The 22,573-nt window shown below is 41.0% G+C and overlaps 1 protein-coding gene across 1 annotated transcript; it reads right to left on the bottom strand.

Moving 5' to 3' along the window:
* Nucleotides 1-5,529: 5,529 nt before the first annotated feature.
* On the bottom strand, nucleotides 5,530-11,519 carry LOC115569818 (adhesion G-protein coupled receptor G2-like; the record flags this gene model as incomplete). Its single annotated transcript, XM_030397985.1, has 14 exons — nucleotides 5,530-7,223; nucleotides 7,324-7,443; nucleotides 7,895-7,996; nucleotides 8,123-8,409; nucleotides 8,752-8,851; nucleotides 8,985-9,253; nucleotides 9,335-9,459; nucleotides 9,840-9,943; nucleotides 10,027-10,072; nucleotides 10,228-10,350; nucleotides 10,613-10,768; nucleotides 10,897-11,053; nucleotides 11,150-11,286; nucleotides 11,376-11,519. Coding segments are annotated over 14 exons (2,001 nt in total), but the record flags the coding sequence as incomplete, so codon positions are not given.
* Nucleotides 11,520-22,573: the final 11,054 nt, after the last annotated feature.

The raw sequence follows: 22,573 nt of genomic DNA, 5'->3' as shown, positions 1-22,573 counted from the left end.
ACTAACGGCTAATGCTAGGTAGCCTCCCTGATTACCTGAGGGCACCACAGACTGTTGAATGTTTTAAAAAAGTTTAAAAAACTTTCCTTTTAGCAGATCCTATGACCTCTAAGTTGCTTTTGACTTTTAGGTGTTTTTTTTACTAATGTCTTCTCTTTTATTGTTGCTTTTCCTGTAGCACTTTGAGATTTGTTTAAATGTAAAGTGCTTTACAAATTAAATATATTACTATTATTATTATTAATGCTCGCTAATGTTCACTCAGTGTTTTCACATAGTGCAGACACAAATACAGTGACAGTCTCTAAAATGGAGGGTTTCTAATATGCATTAAGTGTTGTGTCAACCACGCTGTTCAGTTCTGTTCTGTTCAACCCAAATGAGCTTCACTGGTCCGTTAACCTCTTGTGACACTGAAAGTCATGTTACCGAGGCGCTGACGTTTATTAACGAGCTCCGATTTTCTCGTCACCGCTTGACACCGAACAAACACACCCTGGCGCGTGAACACACACACACACTCGGCGTCTCGGTGAATATAAAGGCCGGTTATCGCTGGAGGACAATAAGCTCGCGGACAGATTCAGAAACCTGCTGATTCAGTGACTCCCTTCAATCAACGTTTGATTGAGAGGTTTACCTCATTGATCCGACGCCCTCCCGGAGGAGGCTTTTGTTTCTGCTGATGCCGACGAGCGCGCATGTTATCAGCCATTCTGTTCTGCTCCCAAATACAAAACGCCTCTATTCACGCAGGCTGGACTGCAGTTTTACAGCCTTTCAGAGTAAAAAAAAAAAGTGCTGGAGGTGGAACAAACAGAAACAGACTGTATCACGGCAGTCAAAGAGAACGGAGAGTTCAGACATAACGCCCTCTGACCTGTTTGGAAAATTGATATCAAATAAAAAGAGATTCATGGACACACACACACACACACACACACACTTCTCAGCCCGAGCACAGATTCCTTGTGTTTTACTGCCCTCCATTGTCACATAAGCTCACACAGGCGGTAACTCAAACACAATCCCTTTATTATATCTACGATAATGAGACAGGCGACTGGAGACAAACACAGAAACAAACTCCCTGGAGGACGATTATCCAACACCCTTCATTACCTCCGCCGTCTTCTAAAGCTTTCTGCTGATATTGAGATATTATTCCGGGACATGTTGTGTAATAATTACCAAAACAAACCCACCTACTGTACGTACTTTATACGAGGTTCTGTTCGTACTTTGTGCTTATTTTATCACAGTTACTGTCGGTGCAACCTGATTGGTCTTCTGTGCTGTCTGCTGTACACAAGACGATCTCCTCTCTGACACACACAAACGTGAACATAACATGTGGTATTGAGTCAAAAGGTTTATTACCACAAAAGAAAAGTGATGCAGCAGGAAGGAACGAGCTGATGGACGTCAGGTGCGTCTCTCTGCTGCAGCGATTGAATTAACAAGCTGTTCTCAGAGGAAATTAATGTTCCTGGAACGCTGTTTGAAGCTAGAAAGGTGGCAGGGTCCGCCACATATAAACAAAGTTAAACAGAATTAAATTGTGTCGTCCTTTGAGATCCTTCTCTTCTGATTAAAATGTCTTCCCCAAAACTACTCCATCACTACAACTCGACTGTTTTTACATGACATGATAGGGCTTCATTTACACTTTCCTGAAATTCTGATGAGTTCTCCTGGTGCAGGTGGACCGGCAGTAATATTTCATTTTAAATTGGAAAATACGCAGATGTAACATCTCCACCTCACAGCGTGTCAAGTGAGCTGTGTGATGTAAAACCAGATATTTTTTGCAATCTCAGGGCTGCAGGCTGCCTCGCCTGAGCATCAGTAATTTGAGTTCAGCCGGGAGATAAAGCTGCGAAGGTGAAGAGAGACGAAAACAGGACGGCTTCTTCCGACATCAGTTCTCAAAAATCTACTCGACGGAGCACTTCTTCCTCTTCTTCTTCAAGAAGTGCAAATTATAGGCAAAGGGTGGTTTTTTTATTTCCTCCTGTATCCGCTCGGTTCCTCGAGAGGACACGACGCGAAAGGGCTCCTTTTTTTTTTGTGAGGAGTGAATCTCCGAGGTGTTTGAAACACTTTGAAAAACCGCACCTACATGCGGGCTGTTGTCTGAGCTCTCAAGGTTTCCAACTTAATCAATAAATCACAGTGAAACATACGAGATGCTTCAAGTCTGTGACAGCTTTTCTTCGCTCTTCTCTTCTTCAGAGCAAAATGAAAGGCCGCTGGTGTGACTTGCATGAAAATTGGCGGTCAGGTGTTCAGATGCTGACGTGAACCATCCCTCCCCGGGGAGAGGCAGACCTTTCGTTTGACCTGGATTAAATATTGACGACCTGCGATAATAGAGGATAGAGCGCAAATGTCTCTGTCACAGCACGCTGAGGAGGAGGAGGAGGAGGAGGGTGCTCCATCATTCACTAATGAACTTTAGAGCGATTTATCCCTGTATGTTTCTCCAGGACCCGAGACGAGTCGTAAAGCGTCCATTTACAAATGAAACTTTAATCGATTTTGATGCATCCGTGTGTTTCTCCACCCAGCTTTTATTATCAGCGAGGTTGTAAAAGGCATGTAGGGGCCGCGCGGCACTAAAAGTTAACCTTCAAATTTAATTAAAACTCCAGACGTGGGGGGGAAAAAAAAGAAAAAGAAAACTTCCCACTTGACTGATGTGTGATTAGTTAGTAAAATCTGCAAGTAAATTAGTCCCGCGAACCGGACAGCTTCATTTATTATGCATCCGAGCAGCTCGTCAGGAAGCCGTGACACCGAATGTGACGGGATCACAACATGATTCATGACGCGCATATCAATAATCTACAAGGAAATCAGGGTTTAAGGATTATGTAAATCGGTTTTCAGGTCGTCCCATCCGTTTAGAGAATCATGATTGTGAGAAGGATGTTTTTCTTGTTAGAAATGTCTGACTGTTCTCTTGCCATTCAAATAAAATGACTGCAGTAATGCTGCTGAGGATCAAGGTAGTCCTGGTCAGAGTTGATGTGGTGGGATAAAAAAGGCTTACACTGACATCTGCTGGAAGACGTTTGAGAGTGCAGAGTATCTAAGACAAATTATCCTTCTGCCAATAAGGCCATTATTTGTGAAGTATTGATGCCTGTGATGCTGACAGCTGACTCTACCATGTGACCAGCAACTTTAGCAAAAGAAATTAGTTAATACCAAAAGATAGTTGAAGTCTGGACCAGTTTGCATAGAGTAAATGTTTGGTTGGTGGTAATGCAACATAATTGTAATATGGTTTTAGGTTGTAAATGTGAGGTGCTGTACAGTGACCTGGGTTGGTTAGCGAAGTTACCTCCATGTTGACTTAACATAATTTTAAAACTTGTGTAATGGGATCATCTGAGGAAAGACACATATAGAGAACACGTTCTGTTCTTACAGTACAGCTGTTCTCACAGTTGATCTTTGGACCTGTAACTGCTTTGACTTTCCTGACCCGATTAAATCAGTAATGTGCTCTTTCAGATTGATGCGGAGCTGTATGTGAACTGTTGACCTGTATATAAACTTTTGACCCATATGTAAACTTTTGACCCGTATGTAAACTTTTGACTCGTATGTTAAAGGAGAACTTCGGTCGATTTAAACATGCAGCTTCATTGCTCAAGCTACCCTTGACTTGCCAGTACCGAAGACGCGAACAAATTTGATCCAGCCATTACAGAGCTCCGTGAACGGAGACGTAGCATTGAACGCTAACAGCATGGGGTCAGAACTTTAGACTGTGTTTAAAGCGTCTTAACATGCTCCACATCTCACACCAAAAGTTATGCAACATCAGCAGACACCTTAGCACACAGCACTGTAGCGTGTATGACTCAAAATGAATAAAAAAGTAGTTAAAACAGTGTGTTTGTGCAAGCAGCTACTTACCTGTTTGTTGACATCCTTGTGTTCCGGTAGCTAGACCAAACTAGCATATCCATCGAGTGTGCACTTAACAGGCTTAACAGGCTATTGTAAGGCTCATGGCTCATGACAGGCTGTAACATGGACATGTACATTATGAACATACACACGAAAATGCTGGAATACGTTTCCGTCTCCGCCAGTGAGGGAGTAAATGCACGCTCGACAAACACACTGTTTTAACTACTTTTTTATTCATTTTGAGTCATACACGCTACAGTGCTGTGTGCTAAGGTGTCTGCTGATGTTGCATAACTTTTGGTGTGAGATGTGGAGCATGTTAAGACGCTTAAAACACAGTCTAAAGTTCTGACCCCATGCTGTTAGCGTTCAATGCTACGTCTCCGTTCACGGAGCTCTGTAATGGTTGGACCAAATTTGTTCGCGTCTTCGGTACTGGCAAGTCAAGGGTAGCTTGAGCAATGAAGCTGCATGTTTAAATCGACCGAAGTTCTCCTTTAACTTTTGACCCGTATATAAACTTTTGACCCGTATGTAGACATCTGACCTATATTTTCACCATCCTGACCAGAGTCTCTCATCAGCTGGTGTTGATTTATGTCTTCTTCCTGATCTTGGCAGTTAGACAACTGCAGTTGATCTTTGGACCTGTAACTGCTTTGAAATGGCTCCAAGTGACTTTCATGACCCGGTTAAATCAGTAATGTGCTCTTTCAGATTGATGCAAGCTCCTTAGACTCTCACTGTAGCGTTTCTGGCTGTGTCAAACAATCTCTGTTTAAATGGGCCCAGTAAAGTCATCATCTGTTATCAATCAGAACCACTCAGAAGAAGTTAACAAGCTGTGCTGCAAAGAAACATTCAGTGTTTTGTACGTATATTTTTGAGCACGGCTATATGTTACATTGGCTGTTCTTGAACAAATGTGACCCCAAAATAAACATTTTTGACAAAATATGAACCTGAACAGTGACTTAACTGGTGCTTATGTTTCAGACCCATGAGTCAGAACACACTGTGATACAATTCCAATAACTTTCTGTAACTTTTAAAACATGCCACTAGTTCAAAATCCTGTTAATAATTCATTCTGAGAACAGAAGGAAAGTTACGACAGTAAAACAACATTCAGTGTTTCTATTTCTAGCTGATGAAGACGGCCCGGGGAGAATAAATCAAATACTTTCTGAACTTTCTCATCTGCATTGAAATCAGGACTGAAATGAACCGATGCTCATCTCTGTAACATCTGCGTCTCTGACATTATTCTCACAGCGTGCTCTCTCATTCAGTTCATGCTGGAGGTCGCGCTGTTCCGCGATTTGAACTCATGTAAAACTTTTTAATAGCTAGCTGACGCCAACCTCTGCGGCCGACCTTCACGGGCTGTGATTGAAACCGGCGCTGGGTGGGCGTGAGACGCTCGGCTGAAGGTTACACAATGTTGTGATGAGCGGGGAATCTGCTGGGATTATAATTGGCGAGTTTCCCAGTGAACATGTTTGATTAAAGGTGTAAAAAGATGTCATGTGGATGTAAAACTCTTTGAATCAGGCAAGAGAAACCGGACAGGTAATGAGCTGACATTTTTATTATCTTCTCTTTCATGCACATGTTCTTGCACAAGGGCGCCGGTCCACTATGCTGCATGACCAAACGTCATGTCTTTCACAATTATAAAAAATTTCTAATGTAAAATATACAAACAATCTAAAGACTCTGAGTCTAACACTAACACTGTGCTGTAGCAAAATAAAGCAATATCTCACATTAAAGGAGGAATTCACCCTCAAATACTCTGACAGAGAGATGTGATCAATTTGTAATAAAATCATTTGACTGAGCAGTTAAAGGTGCAATATGTAAGTAAGGCAGGGTATCACCGGAGTAAATGCTAACCGCTGCTAACTGTACTCTGGTTATACAATTACTGACTGTGGCTACTGTTAGCTGGTTAGCTCAATTAGCCATGCAGCTAGCCGGACTTCCTTTGGGAGTGTTGTTGTTTACATCGCTAGCACCGGAGCTTTGGACCGCTGGGAAAGAGCGGTTATCAGGCCTGTGGCTAGCTTGTTGGCATGCTAACTTGAGCAGATATTATAAATGTCTTTGTTTTAACATTAGAATAGTTATTCCTTCACATTCTGTTAATTACATTTAATTAAAGGTACAAATGTGTAAGTATTGGATTTTTTATTTTGAAACAATCAGTGGGTAGCAAATTTCCAGAGTAACCGCTAATTGCTGCAAACTGTAAAAGGTAGCGGTCCAGACTGGGAGCTCAGAGCAGTATTATAAGACAGGGTTGCCTGGGGCTAGCTGGTTAGCGTGCTAACTTCAGTAGATTCCTCTGCAACACAATTCATGGAGGTCTTCGATATTACGTCAAAACTGTTATTTCTTCACATTCTGTTTAGTTATTTTACTTTGTTTTTTTAACGTTACAAACTAAATCCTTACAAATTGCACCTTTAAGTTTTGGCATTTTTCCTTCAATCCACTCTGTCTCTAGAGAATCCCTTCCCAGAATGCCTTTTTGACATCTCCCTAACAACAGGTTAACTCTGGAATTCAACTGTTTACTGAAAATGTAGAGATAAAGGTCAGTGGAGCATGTAAACAAAATGGAAACATCTTCATCTTTTACATTATCTGCTTGTGAACAAAAGTAATATATAATAAAAATGCAGCAAAAGTCCTTCTAAGTAGGCTGATATTTAAATACAGCTTTGTTTCTGCAGAATACCGTATCTCTATTGTTTAGGGTAATAATTCTAAGAGCTTTGATACAAACAATAAATAATGTTAAAAATTATAATAATACATTTTTCAGTCAGAAACACACCGACTGTACACTTCTCGCTGGGAACAAGTCCCTTCTGTGTTCATATATTCTTCTGTCAGTGTAGAAAAGGCATCAAATAGTCGCATAAAGCAGTAATTATAAAAAATATATATATATATATATAAAAAAAAAAAGTACTTCAGTCTCATTTCACCTCTTCTGTCTTCTGTCCTTCATTTCACCATTAAAACCTTCATTTTATGTAACACTGAGGATTTTCCTGTCGGCATCTCCACCTCCTGTGAATAGCGTTTTGTTTACTCCAGCTGCAGGAGATCACTACTCTCTGACTCTTCCCTCAGAGTAGATAATTATTGTAATCACAAATCAGCACTTGACGTGTGAACGCTTGAGGCGACCGCCGCGAGTGACATATTTCGCCTGTGAATCTCGTTGAGGACGACGTCGCTGCCGGAGCCGTCAGATATCCCGCTGTCGGCAAACACAGAGCCTGCGGGGGGACGAAAACAAACACAGTGTTATTGTATAAAATGTAAAAGATGTGTAAAAATAAATGCAGGTGAGACGTTCAGACTGTGATGTGAACGTACCACTGCTATTGGTGGCGTCGCTGATGACGGAGGAGCTGCGAGAGGTGGAGTGCAGCGCTCTAGTGGTCGCCGTGTTGAGCGACAGATTCTTTTTGTTCTGAGTGGCCGTCCGACTCCATTCTGCAGGAAAACGTATCAGAACCAACTTAATAAGGAATTCAGAACATTTGGATGTCAATGTAACATCCATTAATTTTAGGATAATAATGGACCTTTTCGCTCTCATTACTTTTCTGTGTCTTACTTCTTACGCAAAATAAAGTCTTTTTCAGCATTTTGTCATGAGAACACAACATTTAACTGTTGAGAAAACACATTTAAGAAGAGAACACACGCCACACTTTTCTTTCATATGCATGTTCGCAAGCAGTAATACCACAGTGTATAAATACTCTGTTTAGGAGTAAAAGTACTCATTATGCAGAAAGGCGCTCTGGTGCAATTGTATCCCCTCCTTTGTAACCCAGCTGTGAACCACTCCATCTTTCTGGACAATCTGCAATGATAAATCGCCTTTCCTTTTCTGTTCAATCACATAAACAGAGTTACAGGAAAACATTTAGGAGCCCACCTGAGTTTTCAGCCAGTCGCAGTTTCCCACAGCAAAGATAAGTTCTCCACTGCCGGCGGACGTTCTCCTTCACAGCACAGTGGAAGACAAAGACAAGGAAACCTACACAGGACAAATTTAACAAGTGAAAATTAGTTTTGGGGATTCGTTTGTATGCAAAACTTGTATCAGTTTAATCAGAGAAGATTTGTTTGTTCTTTAATGCGTCAGTAGTTCACAGTGTCTCACCTTGCAGAGTGTTGAATATAGTGAAAAGGTAAATGAAGGGTAAGTTGAGCGGTCCCCAGGCGAAGAGGGCGAACCCCCAGGTGAGGCCGAGCAGGATGATGAGGCCGGCGATGCTGCGCATGTCTGTCATCACTCCCCTGTTAGGAGACTGGTTCTGGGGGTTCTGCTTCTTGATCCGGGCCAGCTGGACCATGACTAAGATGAAGACCAGCAGGCACAGAGAAAAGATGAGGAGGAAGTAGGCCACCACGCCCACGTAGAAGGCGATGTCATTACTCAGCCAGCAGCTACAAGCGGGACAGAAATGAGACGTTAGTTACTTAACAGACTTTTATTCACAGGGTTGTGAAGCTCCAGAAAATATGTATCCAACATTTTACAGCTGCTTCTTTAATGAGTTAAGCTGAAGGGAAAAGTCTTTTTGGGCTGCGATGTAATTTCACATTTACTACGTAAAATTGGCATTCAACCCTGATGTTCACCTTAGAGGCTCGATAAGGAAACATATGCACAGATTTTGTTTGGATGTTGGGCACCATAGATAAAGCACAGTACCACCCTCTAGTGGTCAAATGGGTCAGTTTCAGGAATAATTTTCAGTAAGTTGTTCTGATTTAGGAGTTACTTACAAGTCACCTGTAGGACCGCCTGTGTTTCTTCCATATGTGACCAGGCCGTAGTTGTTTTTGTCCACTGATATTATAATGATCACCACAAGAAGAGGAATGCCTGCAAAGACCAGCACGTCATCCAGCAGAACCATCTCAATATATACAACCAAAAACATTTTAATTTGTATTCAGTTATACTTTTATTCAAACAAAGAAAATAAAGAAGGAAGGAAGAGTTCTGTGTAACTCACCCCAGCCCACCAGTGAGAACTTGAGCATGTATCTGCTCAGGTAGGGCGTGAACACCTGGACCACGCTCAGGTACATGTGCAGGGCCTCGAGCCCCGCCCAGGTGAACGATGTCAGCAGGAAGTAGTGCAGGAAGAAGGCGGTGCTGGTGCACAGCCCGATGGCTGGGTAGAGCGCCAGCCAGCCGTCTAACAGGAAGACCAGGTTCAGAAGGAGGAGGGATATGCAGAGCTGGATCAGGATCTTAGCAGGAATGTCCCTCCGCAGTTTTCTGCATGGTAAGAGATTGTTAGGATGTGATATAAAGTAATAAAGCTCAGATTTAAGTAGTCTCAGGTTTGTATATTCTTACTCAAAGCAGAGATATGTCAGTAATGTGACAGAGAGGAAGATAGCAGAGATTCCACAGCCGATGTATGTGATGAAAGTAAGGATTTGCACTTGCTGAGGGTCTATTTCTACATCTCTGGACAAATCCTGTAATTAGGACACAAAAATACACATAAACACATATTGTGCAACAGTAGAGTGTAGTGAGCTTCATCATTCCACAATTTAACAATACAGAAAGACATTGTTACTGCTACTACTCAGCTCAGTCATCAGGATAAATTGTTGGATTGTAATATTTCTGCAAACCACTGTGACACGTTCAAATTTGTATGTGTCACAGACAACGTACCATAATGACAAAATGAAGATTTGAGACTGATGACATTTGGTGCAGACCTAGTTGCTGCTTTAGCCTGTAATTTTAGTTGTTCATTTAATTCCCTATGTACATGTGATTTAAAGGAATTCATGGGTACTAGTATTGTTAATATTTCCCACAGATACAATGAAACATGCACACAAACCAGCAGTATTGCAAAGGCCGTGAGATGGTTGCAGCTGCACGTCGTGTCTTCCTGCGTGTTGTTAACGAGAATGCAGCCGGTTGTGCTCCAGCCTCCTCGACCGCCTGAACAAGAGAAACGAACAGGGATATAAACACCTGTGGCAGTCTGGCTCTTAACCAACTCCATTTGGCGAGCATGCACTCACCATTCAAAGCAAAGTCCCAGAATGCACAGGAGGCCGAGAAGTCCCCCTGAGAACAAAGAAGCAATTTAAACCATTTATATGAGTTTATTTGTAGGTAATATAAAAGTAAACGTTTATTTTTAAATGCTGTTTGAAAAAAAGCAGATTTTTTAGAATGTGTGATTGTTTTATGGTCTTATTATGGATGGCTACCACACTCACAGTAATGGGGTTGGTCTTTCGGATTGTAAATGAAATGTTCTCATTTAGGTTGCTTATTGACAGATTGGCCACACTGGAGCCCAGAACTGGACTGACAGTGATCTGGTTATCCAATGCTGAATCCTGCAAAAACAAAGCAGATAGATGAAATCAGTTTGATGGAAGATGAAAGTTCATTTCATTGCAGTAACTGCAGTGGTGTAAAAATCCCACAGCTGTTTCCTTTTTCCATAAAGCCACAGCTGGTTTAAAAATGAAAAACAAAAAGTTTAAAATGCTGCTTGGAGGATCATTAAATGAACACCAATAAATACGTCAGCATTCTGCAAAACAAATCCTAAAGAGATGACAGATAACAATTCCAGGTGTGAGGATGAGAAAGTACCTTGAAGAGGGCAGGATTGGTGTAGAAGGTGAACTGGACTCTGCTGGCCTGCTGTTGCTGCTCAGGACTGAGTCCTGAGGTGAGGGAGGAGGGCAAGAATACAGAGCCCAGAGCGGACCCTGACTGCTTGGACCTGGATTTGCTGAGGGCGCGGAGCTGGGTAGAGAAAAAGTTAAGAAATGGTCAATTGCATTTTTGGAAGAACCTCTCTTCTGTGTGCTCATATCAGAACAAATCTGATAGTGCAGGTGGTTATTGCACAAGGCCCATTGTTTCCAACCTACTTCGACATTATCTGTGTTGAAAATGTCGACAGATGTTGTCGGAAAGTTGGTCCCATCAACTGTCCTCACTGCCAGAACCAGCGAATTAGAGGAGGCAATCTCGCTGTCACCAACGACAACCAGTTTAAGACCAACCTCATCTACCAACCGAACCAGCCTGCCAGCAGGAGAGGTGACAAATCACTTTAGGTACATCAAATGTATGTGGATATACAGTATGTGTCCATGTAGGTGAGTGTTGTTTGAGTTGTACCTGTTGGCAGATTCGGAAATCGCCTGTGAGTCGCCCTCTATCAGGTTGCTGATTACATTGATGGCTTTTTGTCCCACTGACCGAGAGACTGTGGGGCCGTCAAGGAGCTTTTCTAACTGCGCGGTCAACTGTGCCACCTGCAGCATCCATCAAATTTTCATACAATAAGTGACAAGTCCAATAACACAGTGACTCACACAAAGTATTTACAGATCAGTAGCTTCACCTGAGAGGAATTGAGCTGAGAAGCATCCTGTGTTTGGCTCAGCAGCTCATTTGCTTGTTCCTCCTGTTCCTCTTGGCTTTGTGTTGTCTCTGCAGTGGATGTGAGGGTAGTTTCAGCACCTTGATAGGTGAGTAAGTATGATAAGTTGTCAAATCGCGTTAATCAATTCTTGATGTATGATCGTCATTATATAGAATAAATCAATCCATATAAAAAAGGGTAAAGTTTACTAGTCAGGGCTTTTATCAAAACGTTCGACCTCCAGTTGGAGCTTCTACATAGAAAACCATTCCATCAATGTAGATTAAGGAACTATACTCTCAATACATATATTGTCATTTGATTCAGTTTGATCCACCATACTGAAAGCTTTAAAGTGAAACTCTCGCCAAAAAGCAACTGAGGCTTTATTTGTGATTGAATATAATAACGAGGAAAGAGGCACTTTTCAGATTTATCGACACTTTTTTGTCTGCCATGACAGCAGTGCGCCGGGGATGCTACTGCTAATATGAGTTGTCCAAAAACCTTCTTTTTAATAAACTCTGTGTACACAAACAATGTTCTCAATGCTCGTGTTCATGTGTAGAGACCCTGGTGATACTACGAGCAAAGTTTCATGTTGAGTCGAGCCTTCTTAGTGTTTTAAAAATAGCGATTTTGATGCTAGCGTACCAGTGCCCCCGCACTCCATTGAAAATTAGCTTCCCTGAAAACGAAACTACGGTAAATCTAAAAAGGTTTGACTCATATTCAATCACAAATTAAGCCTCAGTTGCTTTTTGGCGAGAGTTTTACTTTAACCATTCTTTGCTATACATACCAGATTCTGGTGTGGTTGTACTGGTAAGGGTGGTGACTTGGAGAGCTGCTGTTGAAGAAAGCGTGGACACCTCTGGAGTTGTGGTGTTTATCGAGGCCGGAAGATTACTATTTGTGGTTGTGTCAGATGTTGTAGTTATATGATCAACAGAAGTGCTAGCTGCTGTAGTCGTTGAATTGACTCTTGGTCCTTTGGTTGTCGAGCTCATGTTTAAGCTGATTCCTGTGGTTTGGTTGTGATCAATAGTGGGAGTGGTGCCAGTTGCAACTGTGGTTGAGTTGGTGTCATTTTGGTTGGTTTCTGTGATCTTGTCAGATTCTGGTGTGGTGTAATTTCCAGTCTGATTGTTCTGTGGAGTGCCAGTGGGTGTAATGGTGTTGTTGACAACTTGACTAACAGTGATAGACATTGTTGTGTTCTGTTCCGTTTCCCCGCTGGGTGAGGTGGTTACGTTGTCTGCGGTTGTTCTGTTTTGAGATACAGTTGTACTGGTTTTATTCTCTACTGTGGTGAAATTGTTAGTTGTTGCTGTGACATTGGGAGAATATGTAAATGTGCTCATTGTTGCGTTAGTTTCTGTAGTTGTCCTGTTGTTGTCCACTGTAGTTACACTGTACTCTGTTGTGAAACTGTTGGTTGTTGCTGTGACATTGGGAGACTGTGTAAACGTGCTGATTGTTAAATTAGTTTCTGTAGTTGTACTGTTGTTGTCCACTGTGGTTACATTGTACTCTGTTGTGAAGTTGGTAGTTGTTGCTGTGACATTGGGCGAAAGTGTAGACGTGCTCATTGTTGCGTTAGTTTCTGTAGTTGTACTGTTGTTGTCCACTGTAGTTACATTGTACTCTGTTGTGAAATTGTTAGTTGTTGCTGTGGCATTGTTGGAAGGTGTAAATGCACTCATTGTTGCATTAGTGTCGGTAGTTGTACTGTTGTTGTCCACTGTAGTTACATTGTACTCTGTTGTGAAATTGTAAGTTGTTGCTGAAACATTGCGAGAATGTGTAGACGTGCTCATTGTTGTGTTAGTTTCTGTAGTTGTACTGTTTTGGTCCAATGTAGTTACATTGTACGCTGTTGTGAAGTTAGTAGTTGTTGCTGTGACATTGGGCGAAAGTGTAAAGGTGTTGATTGTTGAATTAGTTTCTGTAGTTGTACTGTTTTTGTCCACTGTAGTTGCATTGTACTCTGTTGTGAAATTGTTAGTTATTGCTGTGACATTGGTAGACTGTGTAAAAGTGTTGATTGTTGCGTTAGTTTCTTGAGTTGTGCCGTTGTTGTCCACTCTAGTTACACTGTAATCTGTTGTGGAATTGTTGGCTGTTGCTGTGACATTGGGAGAATGTGTAGATGTGCTCATTGTTGTGTTAGTTTCTGTAGTTGTTCTGTTGTTGTCCACTGTAGTTACATTGTACTCTGTTGTGAAATTGTTGGTTGTTGCTGTGACATTTGGAGAATGTGTAGACGTGCTCATTGTTGCATTGGTTTCTTGAGTTGTGCTGTTGTTGTCCACTCTAGTTACATTGTAATCTGTTGTGGAGTTGTTGGTTGTTGCTGTGACATTGGGAGAATGTGTAGATGTGCTCATTGTTGTGTTAGTTTCTGTAGTTGTTCTGTTGTTGTCCACTGTAGTTACATTGTACTCTGTTGTGAAATTGTTGGTTGTTGCTGTGACATTTGGAGAATGTGTAGACGTGCTCATTGTTGCATTGGTTTCTTGAGTTGTGCTGTTGTTGTCCACTCTAGTTACATTGTAATCTGTTGTGGAGTTGTTGGTTGTTGCTATGACATTGGGAGAATGTGTAGACGTGCTCACTGTTGTGTTAGTTTCTGTAGTTGTTCTGTTGTTGTCCACTGTAGTTACATTGTACTCTGTTGTGAAATTGTTAGTTATTGCTGTGACATTGGTGGACTGTGTAAAAGTGTTGATTGTTGCGTTAGTTTCTTGAGTTGTGCTGTTGTTGTCCACTCTAGTTACACTGTAATCTGTTGTGGAATTGTTGGCTGTTGCTGTGACATTGGGAGAATGTGTAGATGTGCTCATTGTTGTGTTAGTTTCTGTAGTTGTTCTGTTGTTGTCCACTGTAGTTACATTGTACTCTGTTGTGAAATTGTTAGTTGTTGCTGTGACATTTGGAGAATGTGTAGACGTGCTCATTGTTGCATTGGTTTCTTGAGTTGTGCTGTTGTTGTCCACTCTAGTTACATTGTAATCTGTTGTGGAGTTGTTGGTTGTTGCTGTGACATTGGGAGAAAGTGTAGACGTGCTCACTGTTGCGTTAGTTTCTGTAGTTGTGCTGTTGTTGTCCACTGAAGGTACATTGTACTCTGTTGTGAAATTGTTAGTTGTTGCTGTGACATTAGGAGAACGTATAAACGTGCTCACAGTTGCGTTAGTTTCTGTAGTTGTACTGTTGTTGTCCACTGTAGTTACATTGTACGCTGTGGTGAAGTTGGTAGTTGTTGCTGTGACATTGGGTGAAGGTGTAAATGTGTTGATTGTTGACTTAGTTTCTGTAGTTGTACTGTTTTTGTCCATTGTAGTTGCATTGTTCTCTGTTGTGAAATTGTTGGTTGTTGCCGTGACATTGGTGGAAGGTGTAAATGTGCTCATTGTTGTGTTAGCTTCTGTAGTTGTGCTGTTGGTGTCCACTGTAGTTACATTGTACGCTGTGGTGAAGTTGATAGTTGTTGCTGTGACATTGGTGGAAGGTGTAAATGTGTTGATTGTTGCGTTAGTTTCTGTAGTTGTACTGTTGTTGTCCACTGTAGTTGCATTGTTCTCTGTTGTGAAATTGTTAGTTGTTGCTGTGACATTGGGAGAACGTATAAACGTGCTCACAGTTGCGTTAGTTTCTGTAGTTGTACTGTTGTTGTCCACTGTAGTTACATTGTACGCTGTGGTGAAGTTGGTAGTTGTTGCTGTGACATTGGGTGAAAGTGTAAATGTGTCGATTGTTGACTTAGTTTCTGTAGTTGTACTGTTGTTGTCCACTGTAGTTGCATTGTTCTCTGTTGTGAAATTGTTGGTTGTTGCCGTGACATTGGTGGAAGGTGTAAATGTGCTCATTGTTGTGTTAGCTTCTGTAGTTGTGCTGTTGGTGTCCACTGTAGTTACATTGTACGCTGTTGTGAAATTGTTGGTTGTTGCTGTGACATTGGTGGAAGGTGTAAATGTGCTTATTGTTGTGTTAGTTTCTGTACTTGTGCTGTTGGTGTCCACTGTAGTTCCATTGTACTCTGTTGTGAAATTGTGAGGTGTTGTTGTGGCATTGGGCAAAGGTGTAAATGTGCTCATTGTTGCACTAGTTTCTGTAGTTGTGCTGTTGTTGTCCACTGTAGGTACATTGTACTTCGTTGTAAAATTATTGGTTGTTGCTGTGACGTTGGTGGAAAGTGTAAATGTGCTCATTGTTGCGTTAGTTTCTGTAGTTCTGCTGTTGTTGTCCACTGTAGTTACATTGTACTCTGTTGTGAAATTGTTAGTTGTTGCTGTGACATTGGGAGAACGTATAAACGTGCTCACAGTTGCGTTAGTTTCTGTAGTTGTACTGTTGTTGTCCACTGTAGTTATATTGTGCGCTGTTGTGAAGTTGGTAGTTGATGGTGTGACATTGGGCAAAGGTGTAAACGTGTTGATTGTTGAATTAGTTTCTGTAGTTGTACTGTTGTTGTCCACTGTAGTTGCATCGTACTCTGTTGTGAAATTGTTGGTTGTTGCTGTGACATTGGTGGAAAGTGTAAATGTACTAATTGTTGCATTAGTTTTTGCAGTTGCGCTGCTGTTGTCAATTGTAGTTGCATTGTATTCTGTTGTGAAATTATTGGTTGTTGCTGTGACATTGGGAGAACGTATAAACGTGCTCACAGTTGCGTTAGCTTCTGTAGTTGTACTGTGGTTGTCCACTGTAGTTACATTGTATGCTGTGGTGAACTTGGTAGTTGTTGCTGTGGCATTGGGCGAAGGTGTAAATGTGTTGATCGTTGAATTAGTTTCTGTAGTTGTACTGTTGTGTTCCACTGTAGTTGCATTGTTCTCTGTTGTGAAATTGTTTGTGGTTGCTGTGACATTGGTGGAAGGTGTAAATGTACTCATTGTTGCATTAGTTTTTGTAGTTGTGCTGTTGTTGTCCATTGTAGTTGCATTGAACTCTGTTGTGAAATTATTGGTTGTTGCTGTGACATTGGTGGAAGGTGTAAATGTACTCATTGTTGCATTAGTTTTTGTAGTTGTGCTGTTGTTGTCCATTGTAGTTGCATTGAACTCTGTTGTGAAATTATTGGTTGTTGCTGTGACATTGATGGAAGGTGTAAATGTGCTCATTGTTGTGTTAGTTTCTTGAGTTGTGCTGTTGTTGTCCACTGTAGTTGCATTGTTCTCTGTTGTGAAATTGTTGGTCGTTGCTGTGACATTGGTGGATGGTGTAAATGTACTAATTGTTGCATTAGTTTTTGCAGTTATGCTGTTGTTGTCCACTCTAGTTACATTGTAATCTGTTGTGGAGTTGTTGGTTGTTGCTGTGACATTGGGAGACTGTGTAGACGTGCTCACTGTTGCGTTAGTTTCTGTAGTTGTGCTGTTGTTGTCCACTGTAGGTACATTGTACTCTGTTGTGAAATTGTAAGTTGTTGATGTGACATTGGGAGAACGTATAAACGTGCTCACAGTTGCGTTAGCTTCTGTAGTTGTACTGTTGTTGTCCACTGTAGTTACATTGTACGCTGTGGTGAAGTTGGTAGTTGTTGCTGTGGCATTGGGCGAAGGTGTAAATGTGTTGATTGTTGAATTAGTTTCTGTAGTTGTACTGTTGTGTTCCACTGTAGTTGCATTGTTCTCTGTTGTGAAATTGTTGGTTGTTGCTGTGACATTGGTGGAAGGTGTAAATGTGCTCATTGTTGTGTTAGTTTCTTGAGTTGTGCTGTTGTTGTCCACTGAAGTTACATTGTACTCTGTTGTGAAATTGCGAGGTGTTGCTGTGACATTGGGGGAAGGTGTAAATGTGCTCATTGTTGCATTAGTTTCTGTAGTTGTGCTGTTGTTGTCCACTGTAGTTACATTGTACGCTGTAGTGAAATTGTCATTTGTTGCTGTGACATTGGGAGAATGTATGAATGTACTGACTGTTGGGTTAGTTTTTGTAATTGTACTGTTGTTGTCCACTGTAGTTACTTTGTACTCTGTTGTGAAATTGTTGGTTGTTGCTGCGACGTTGGGAGAATGAGTAAATGTGCTCATTGTTGCATTAGTTTCTGTAGTTGTGCTGTTGTTGTCCACTGTAGTTACATTGTACTCTGTTGTGAAATTGTTATTTGTTGCTGTGACATCGGGAGAATGTGTAAATGTACTGACTGTTGGGTTAGTTTTTGTAATTGTACTGTTGTCGTCCGCTATAGTTACATTGTACTCTATTGTGAAATTGTTAGTTGTTGATGTGACATTTGGAGAACGTATAAACGTGCTCACAGTTGCGTTAGCTCCTGTAGTTGTACTGTTGTTGTCCACTGTAGTTACATTGTACGCTGTAGTGAAGTTGGTAGTTTTTGCTGTGGCATTGGGCAAAGGTGTAAACGTGTTGATCGTTAAATCAGTTTCTGTAGTTGTACTGTTGTTGTCCACTGTAGTTGCATTGTTCTCTGTTGTGAAATTGTTGGTTGTTGCTGTGACATTGGTGGAAGGTGTAAATGTACTCATTGTTGCATTAGTTTTTGTAGTTGTGCTGTTGTTGTCCACTGTAGTTGCACTGTTCTCTGTTGTGAAATTGTTGGTTGTTGCTGTGACATTGGTGGAAGGTGTGAATGTACTCGTTGTTGTAGTAGTTTCTGCAGTTGTGCTGTTGCTGTCCACTGTAGTTACATTGTACTCTGTTGTGAAATTGTTGGTTGTAGCAGTGACGTTGGGATTGTTGGCAGCTGTAGTTACATTGTGCATGGTTGTGTAATCGTGAGATACTGTAGTTACATTGTTTGCCATTGTGTGATTGGGGGAAGGTGTAAATGTGCTCATTGTTGCCTTACTTGTATTTGTGCTATTGTGTAGGTTCCTGATATCATCTGCTGCAGTAGTATTGGACAATATTGAATCATTTGGAGAATGTGTTAATGTAATGGCTGTAGTAACACTGGACACTGTTGTATCATTTGGAGAGGGTGGAAATCTGTTTGCTGTAGTAGCATTGGGCAGTGTTCTATCATATGGAGTAGATGTAAATGTGTTGGCTGTAGTTACATTGGTTACTGTTGTGTCATTTGGAGAATGTGTAAATGCACTGGCTGTAGTTACATTGGACGCCGCTGTATCATTTAGAGAAAATGGAAACGTGCTAATTGATGTGTTAGTTGTTGTAATTGTACTGTTGTGTAGGTTCCTGTTGTTGTCCAGTGTAGTTACATTAGAGACTGTTGTATCATTTGGAGAATGTGCAAATGCACTGGCTGTAGTAACACTGGACACTGCTGTATCATTTTGAGAGGGTGTAAATGTATCTGATGTAGTTACATTGGACACTGTTGTATCATTTGGAGAGTGTGTAAATGCATTGGCTGTAGTTAAATTAGTTACTGTTGTATCACTTGGAGAAGGTGTAAATGCACTTGTAGTAACACTGGACACTGTTGTATCATTTGGAGAGGGTTGAAACATGCTTATTGTTGTGTTACTTGTGTTGATTGTAGTGTTGTGTAGGTTCCTGTTGCTGTCCACTGAAGTAACTTTTGACACTGTTGTATCAAGTGGAGAGGGTGTAAATGTATCTGAAGTTGTTGTTTTGGACATGGTTGTTTCATTTGAAGAAGATGCAAATGTGTTGACTGTAGTTACATTGGTTACTGTTGTATCATTTGGAGAGGGTTTTATTGTTTCTGCTGTAGTTACATTGGACACTGTTGTATCATTTAGAGGTGCTGCAAAAATGCTTATTGTTGTGTTACTTGTTGAAATTGTGCCGTTGTGTAGGTTGCTGTTGTTGTCCGTTGTAGTGACATTGGACACTGTTGTACCATTTGAAGAATGTGTAAATGCCCTGGCTGTAGTTACATTGGAAGCCGTTGTATCATTTGGAGAGGGTGTAAATGTGTTGGCTGTAGTTACATTGGTTACTGTTGGATCATTTGGAGAGTGCGGAAATGTGTTAATTGTTGTGTTACTTATTGTAATCGTATCGTTGTCTAAGTTTTTGTCATTGTCAGCTCTAGTTACATTGGAAACTTTTGTATCATTTGTAGAGGGTGTAAATATGCTGGCTGTAGTAACACTGGACACCGTTGTGTCATCTGGAGAGGGTGTAAATGAGTTGGCTGTAGTTACATTGGTTACTGTTGTATCATTTGGAGAAGGTTTTAATGTTTCTGCTGTAGTTACATTGGACACTGCTGTATCATTTAGAGGAGCTGGAAACATGCCAATTGTTGTGTTACTTGTTGTAACTGTGCCGTTGTGTAGGTTACTGTTGTTGTCCGTTGTTGTCACATTGGACACTGTTGTACCATTTGGAGAATGTGTAAATGCACTAGCTGTAGTTACATTGGTTACTGTTGTATCATTTGGAGAATGTGTAAATGCACTGGTTGTAGTAACACTGGACACTGTTGTGTTATTTGGAGAGGGTGTAAATGAGTTGGCTCTAGTTACATTGGTTACTGTTGGATCATTTGGAGAAGGTTTTAATGTTTCTGCTGTAGTTACATTGGACACTGTTGTATCATTTAGAGGAGCTGGAAACATGCCAATTGTTGTGTTACTTGTTGTAATTGTGCCGTTGTGTAGGTTACTGTTGTTGTCCGTTGTTGTCACATTGGACACTGTTGTACCATTTGGAGAGGGTGTTAATGTATCTGCAGTAGTTACATTGGACACTTTTGTATCATTTGGAGAATGTGTAAATGCACTGGTTTTAGTAACACTGGACACTGTTCTGTCATTTGGAGAGTGTGTAAATGAGTTGGCTGTGGTTACATTGGTTACTGTTGGATCATTTGGAGAAGTTTTTATTGTTTCTGCTGCAGTTACATTGGACACTGTTGTATCATTTAGAGGAGCTGGAAACATGCCAATTGTTGTGTTACTTGTTGTAACTGTGCCGTTGTGTAGGTTACTGTTGTTGTCCGTTGTTGTCACATTGGACGCTGTTGTACCATTTGGAGAATGTGTAAATGCACTAGCTGTAGTTACATTGGTTACTGTTGTATCATTTGGAGAATGTGTAAATGCATTGGTTGTAGTAACACTGGACACTGTTGTGTTATTTGGAGAGGGTGTAAATGAGTTGGCTCTAGTTACATTGGTTACTGTTGGATCATTTGGAGAAGGTTTTAATGTTTCTGCTGTAGTTACATTGGACACTGTTGTATCATTTAGAGGAGCTGGAAACATGCCAATTGTTGTGTTACTTGTTGTAATTGCGCCGTTGTGTAGGTTACTGTTGTTGTCCGTTGTTGTCACTTTGGACACTGTTGTACCATTTGGAGAGGGTGTTAATGTATCTGCAGTAGTTACATTGGACACTTTTGTATCATTTGGAGAATGTGTAAATGCACTGGTTGTAGTAACACTGGACACTGTTCTGTCATTTGGAGAGGGTGTAAATGAGTTGGCTGTGGTTACATTGGTTACTGTTGGATCATTTGGAGAAGGTTTTAATGTTTCTGCTGTAGTTACATTGGACACTGTTGTATCATTTAGAGGAGCTGGAAACATGCCAATTGTTGTGTTACTTGTTGTAACTGTGCCATTGTGTAGGTTACTGTTGTTGTCCGTTGTTGTCATATTGGACACTGTTGTACCATTTGGAGAATGTTTAAATGCACTAGCTGTAATTACATTGGTTACTGTTGTATCATTTGGAGAATGTGTAAATGCACTGGTTGTAGTAACACTGGACACTGTTGTGTCATTTGGAGACACAAATGAGTTGGCTGTAGTTACATTGGACACTGTTGTATCATTAAGAGGAGCTGGAAACATGCCAATTATTGTGTTACTTGTTGTAACTGTGCCGTTGTGTAGGTTACTGTTATTGTCCGTTGTTGTCACATTGGACACTGTTGTACCATTTGGAGAGGGTGTTAATGTATCTGCAGTAGTTACATTGGACACTTTTGTATCATTTGGAGAATGTGTAAATGCACTGGTTGAAGTAACACTGGACACTGTTGTATCATTTGGAGAGGGTGTAAATGAGTTGGCTGTAGTTACATTGGAAGCTGTTGTATCATTTGGAGAGGGTGTAAATGTGTTGACTGTAGTTACATTGGTTACTGTTGGATCATTTGGAGAGGGTGTAAATATGCTGGCTGTAGTAACACCGGACAGTGTTGTGTCATTTGGAGAGGGTGTAAATGCACTGGCTGTAGTTACATTGGTTACTGTTGTATCATTTGGAGGAGCTGGAAACATGCCAATTGTTGTGTTACTTGTTGTAATTGTGTCGTTGTGTAGGTTACTGTTGTTGTCGGTTGTAGTGACATGCGACACTGTTGTACCATTTGGAGAGGGTGTTAATGTATCTGCAGTAGTTACATTGAACACTTTTGTATCATTTGGAGAATGTGTAAATGCACTGGTTGTAGTAACACTGGACACTGTTGGGTCATTTGGAGAGGGTGTAAATGTATGTGCTGTAATTACATTAGACCCTGTTGGATCATTTGGAGAGGGTGAAAATGTGTTGGCTGTAGTTACATTGGTTACTGTTGGATCATTTGGAGGAGCTGGAAACATGCCAATTGTTGTGTTACTTGTTGTAATTGTGTCGTTGTGTAGGTTACTGTTGTTGTCGGTTGTAGTGACATGCGACACTGTTGTACCATTTGGAGAGGGTGTTAATGTACCTGCAGTAGTTACATTGAACACTTTTGTATCATTTGGAGAATGTGTAAATGCACTGGTTGTAGTAACACTGGACACTGTTGGGTCATTTGGAGAGGGTGTAGATGTATGTGCTGTAATTACATTAGACCCTGTTGTATCATTTGGAGAAGTTGGAAATGTGCTATTTGTTGTGTTACTTATTGTAATCGTACCGTTGTCTAAGTTTTTGTCATTGTCCACTCTAGTTACATTGGATACTGTTGTATCATTTGGAGAGGATGTAAATATGCTGGCTGTAGTAACACTGGACACTGTTGTGTCATTTGGAGAATGTGTAAATGCACTGGCTGTAGTTACATTGGTTACTGTTGTATCATTTGGAGAATGTGTAAATGCACTGGCTGTAGTAACACTGGACACTGTTGTGTCAGTTGGAGAATGTGTAAATGCACTGGCTGTAGTTACATTGGTTACCGTTGGATCATTTGGAGAAGGTGTAAATGTATGTGCTGTAATTACATTAGACCCTGTTGTATCATTTGGAGAGGTCGGAAAAGTGCTATTTGTTGT

Source organism: Sparus aurata, chromosome 19, assembly GCF_900880675.1.
Source record: "Sparus aurata chromosome 19, fSpaAur1.1, whole genome shotgun sequence".
Classification (NCBI taxonomy): Eukaryota; Metazoa; Chordata; class Actinopteri; order Spariformes; family Sparidae; genus Sparus; species Sparus aurata.
This window is presented reverse-complemented; position numbering and strand designations above follow the sequence as displayed.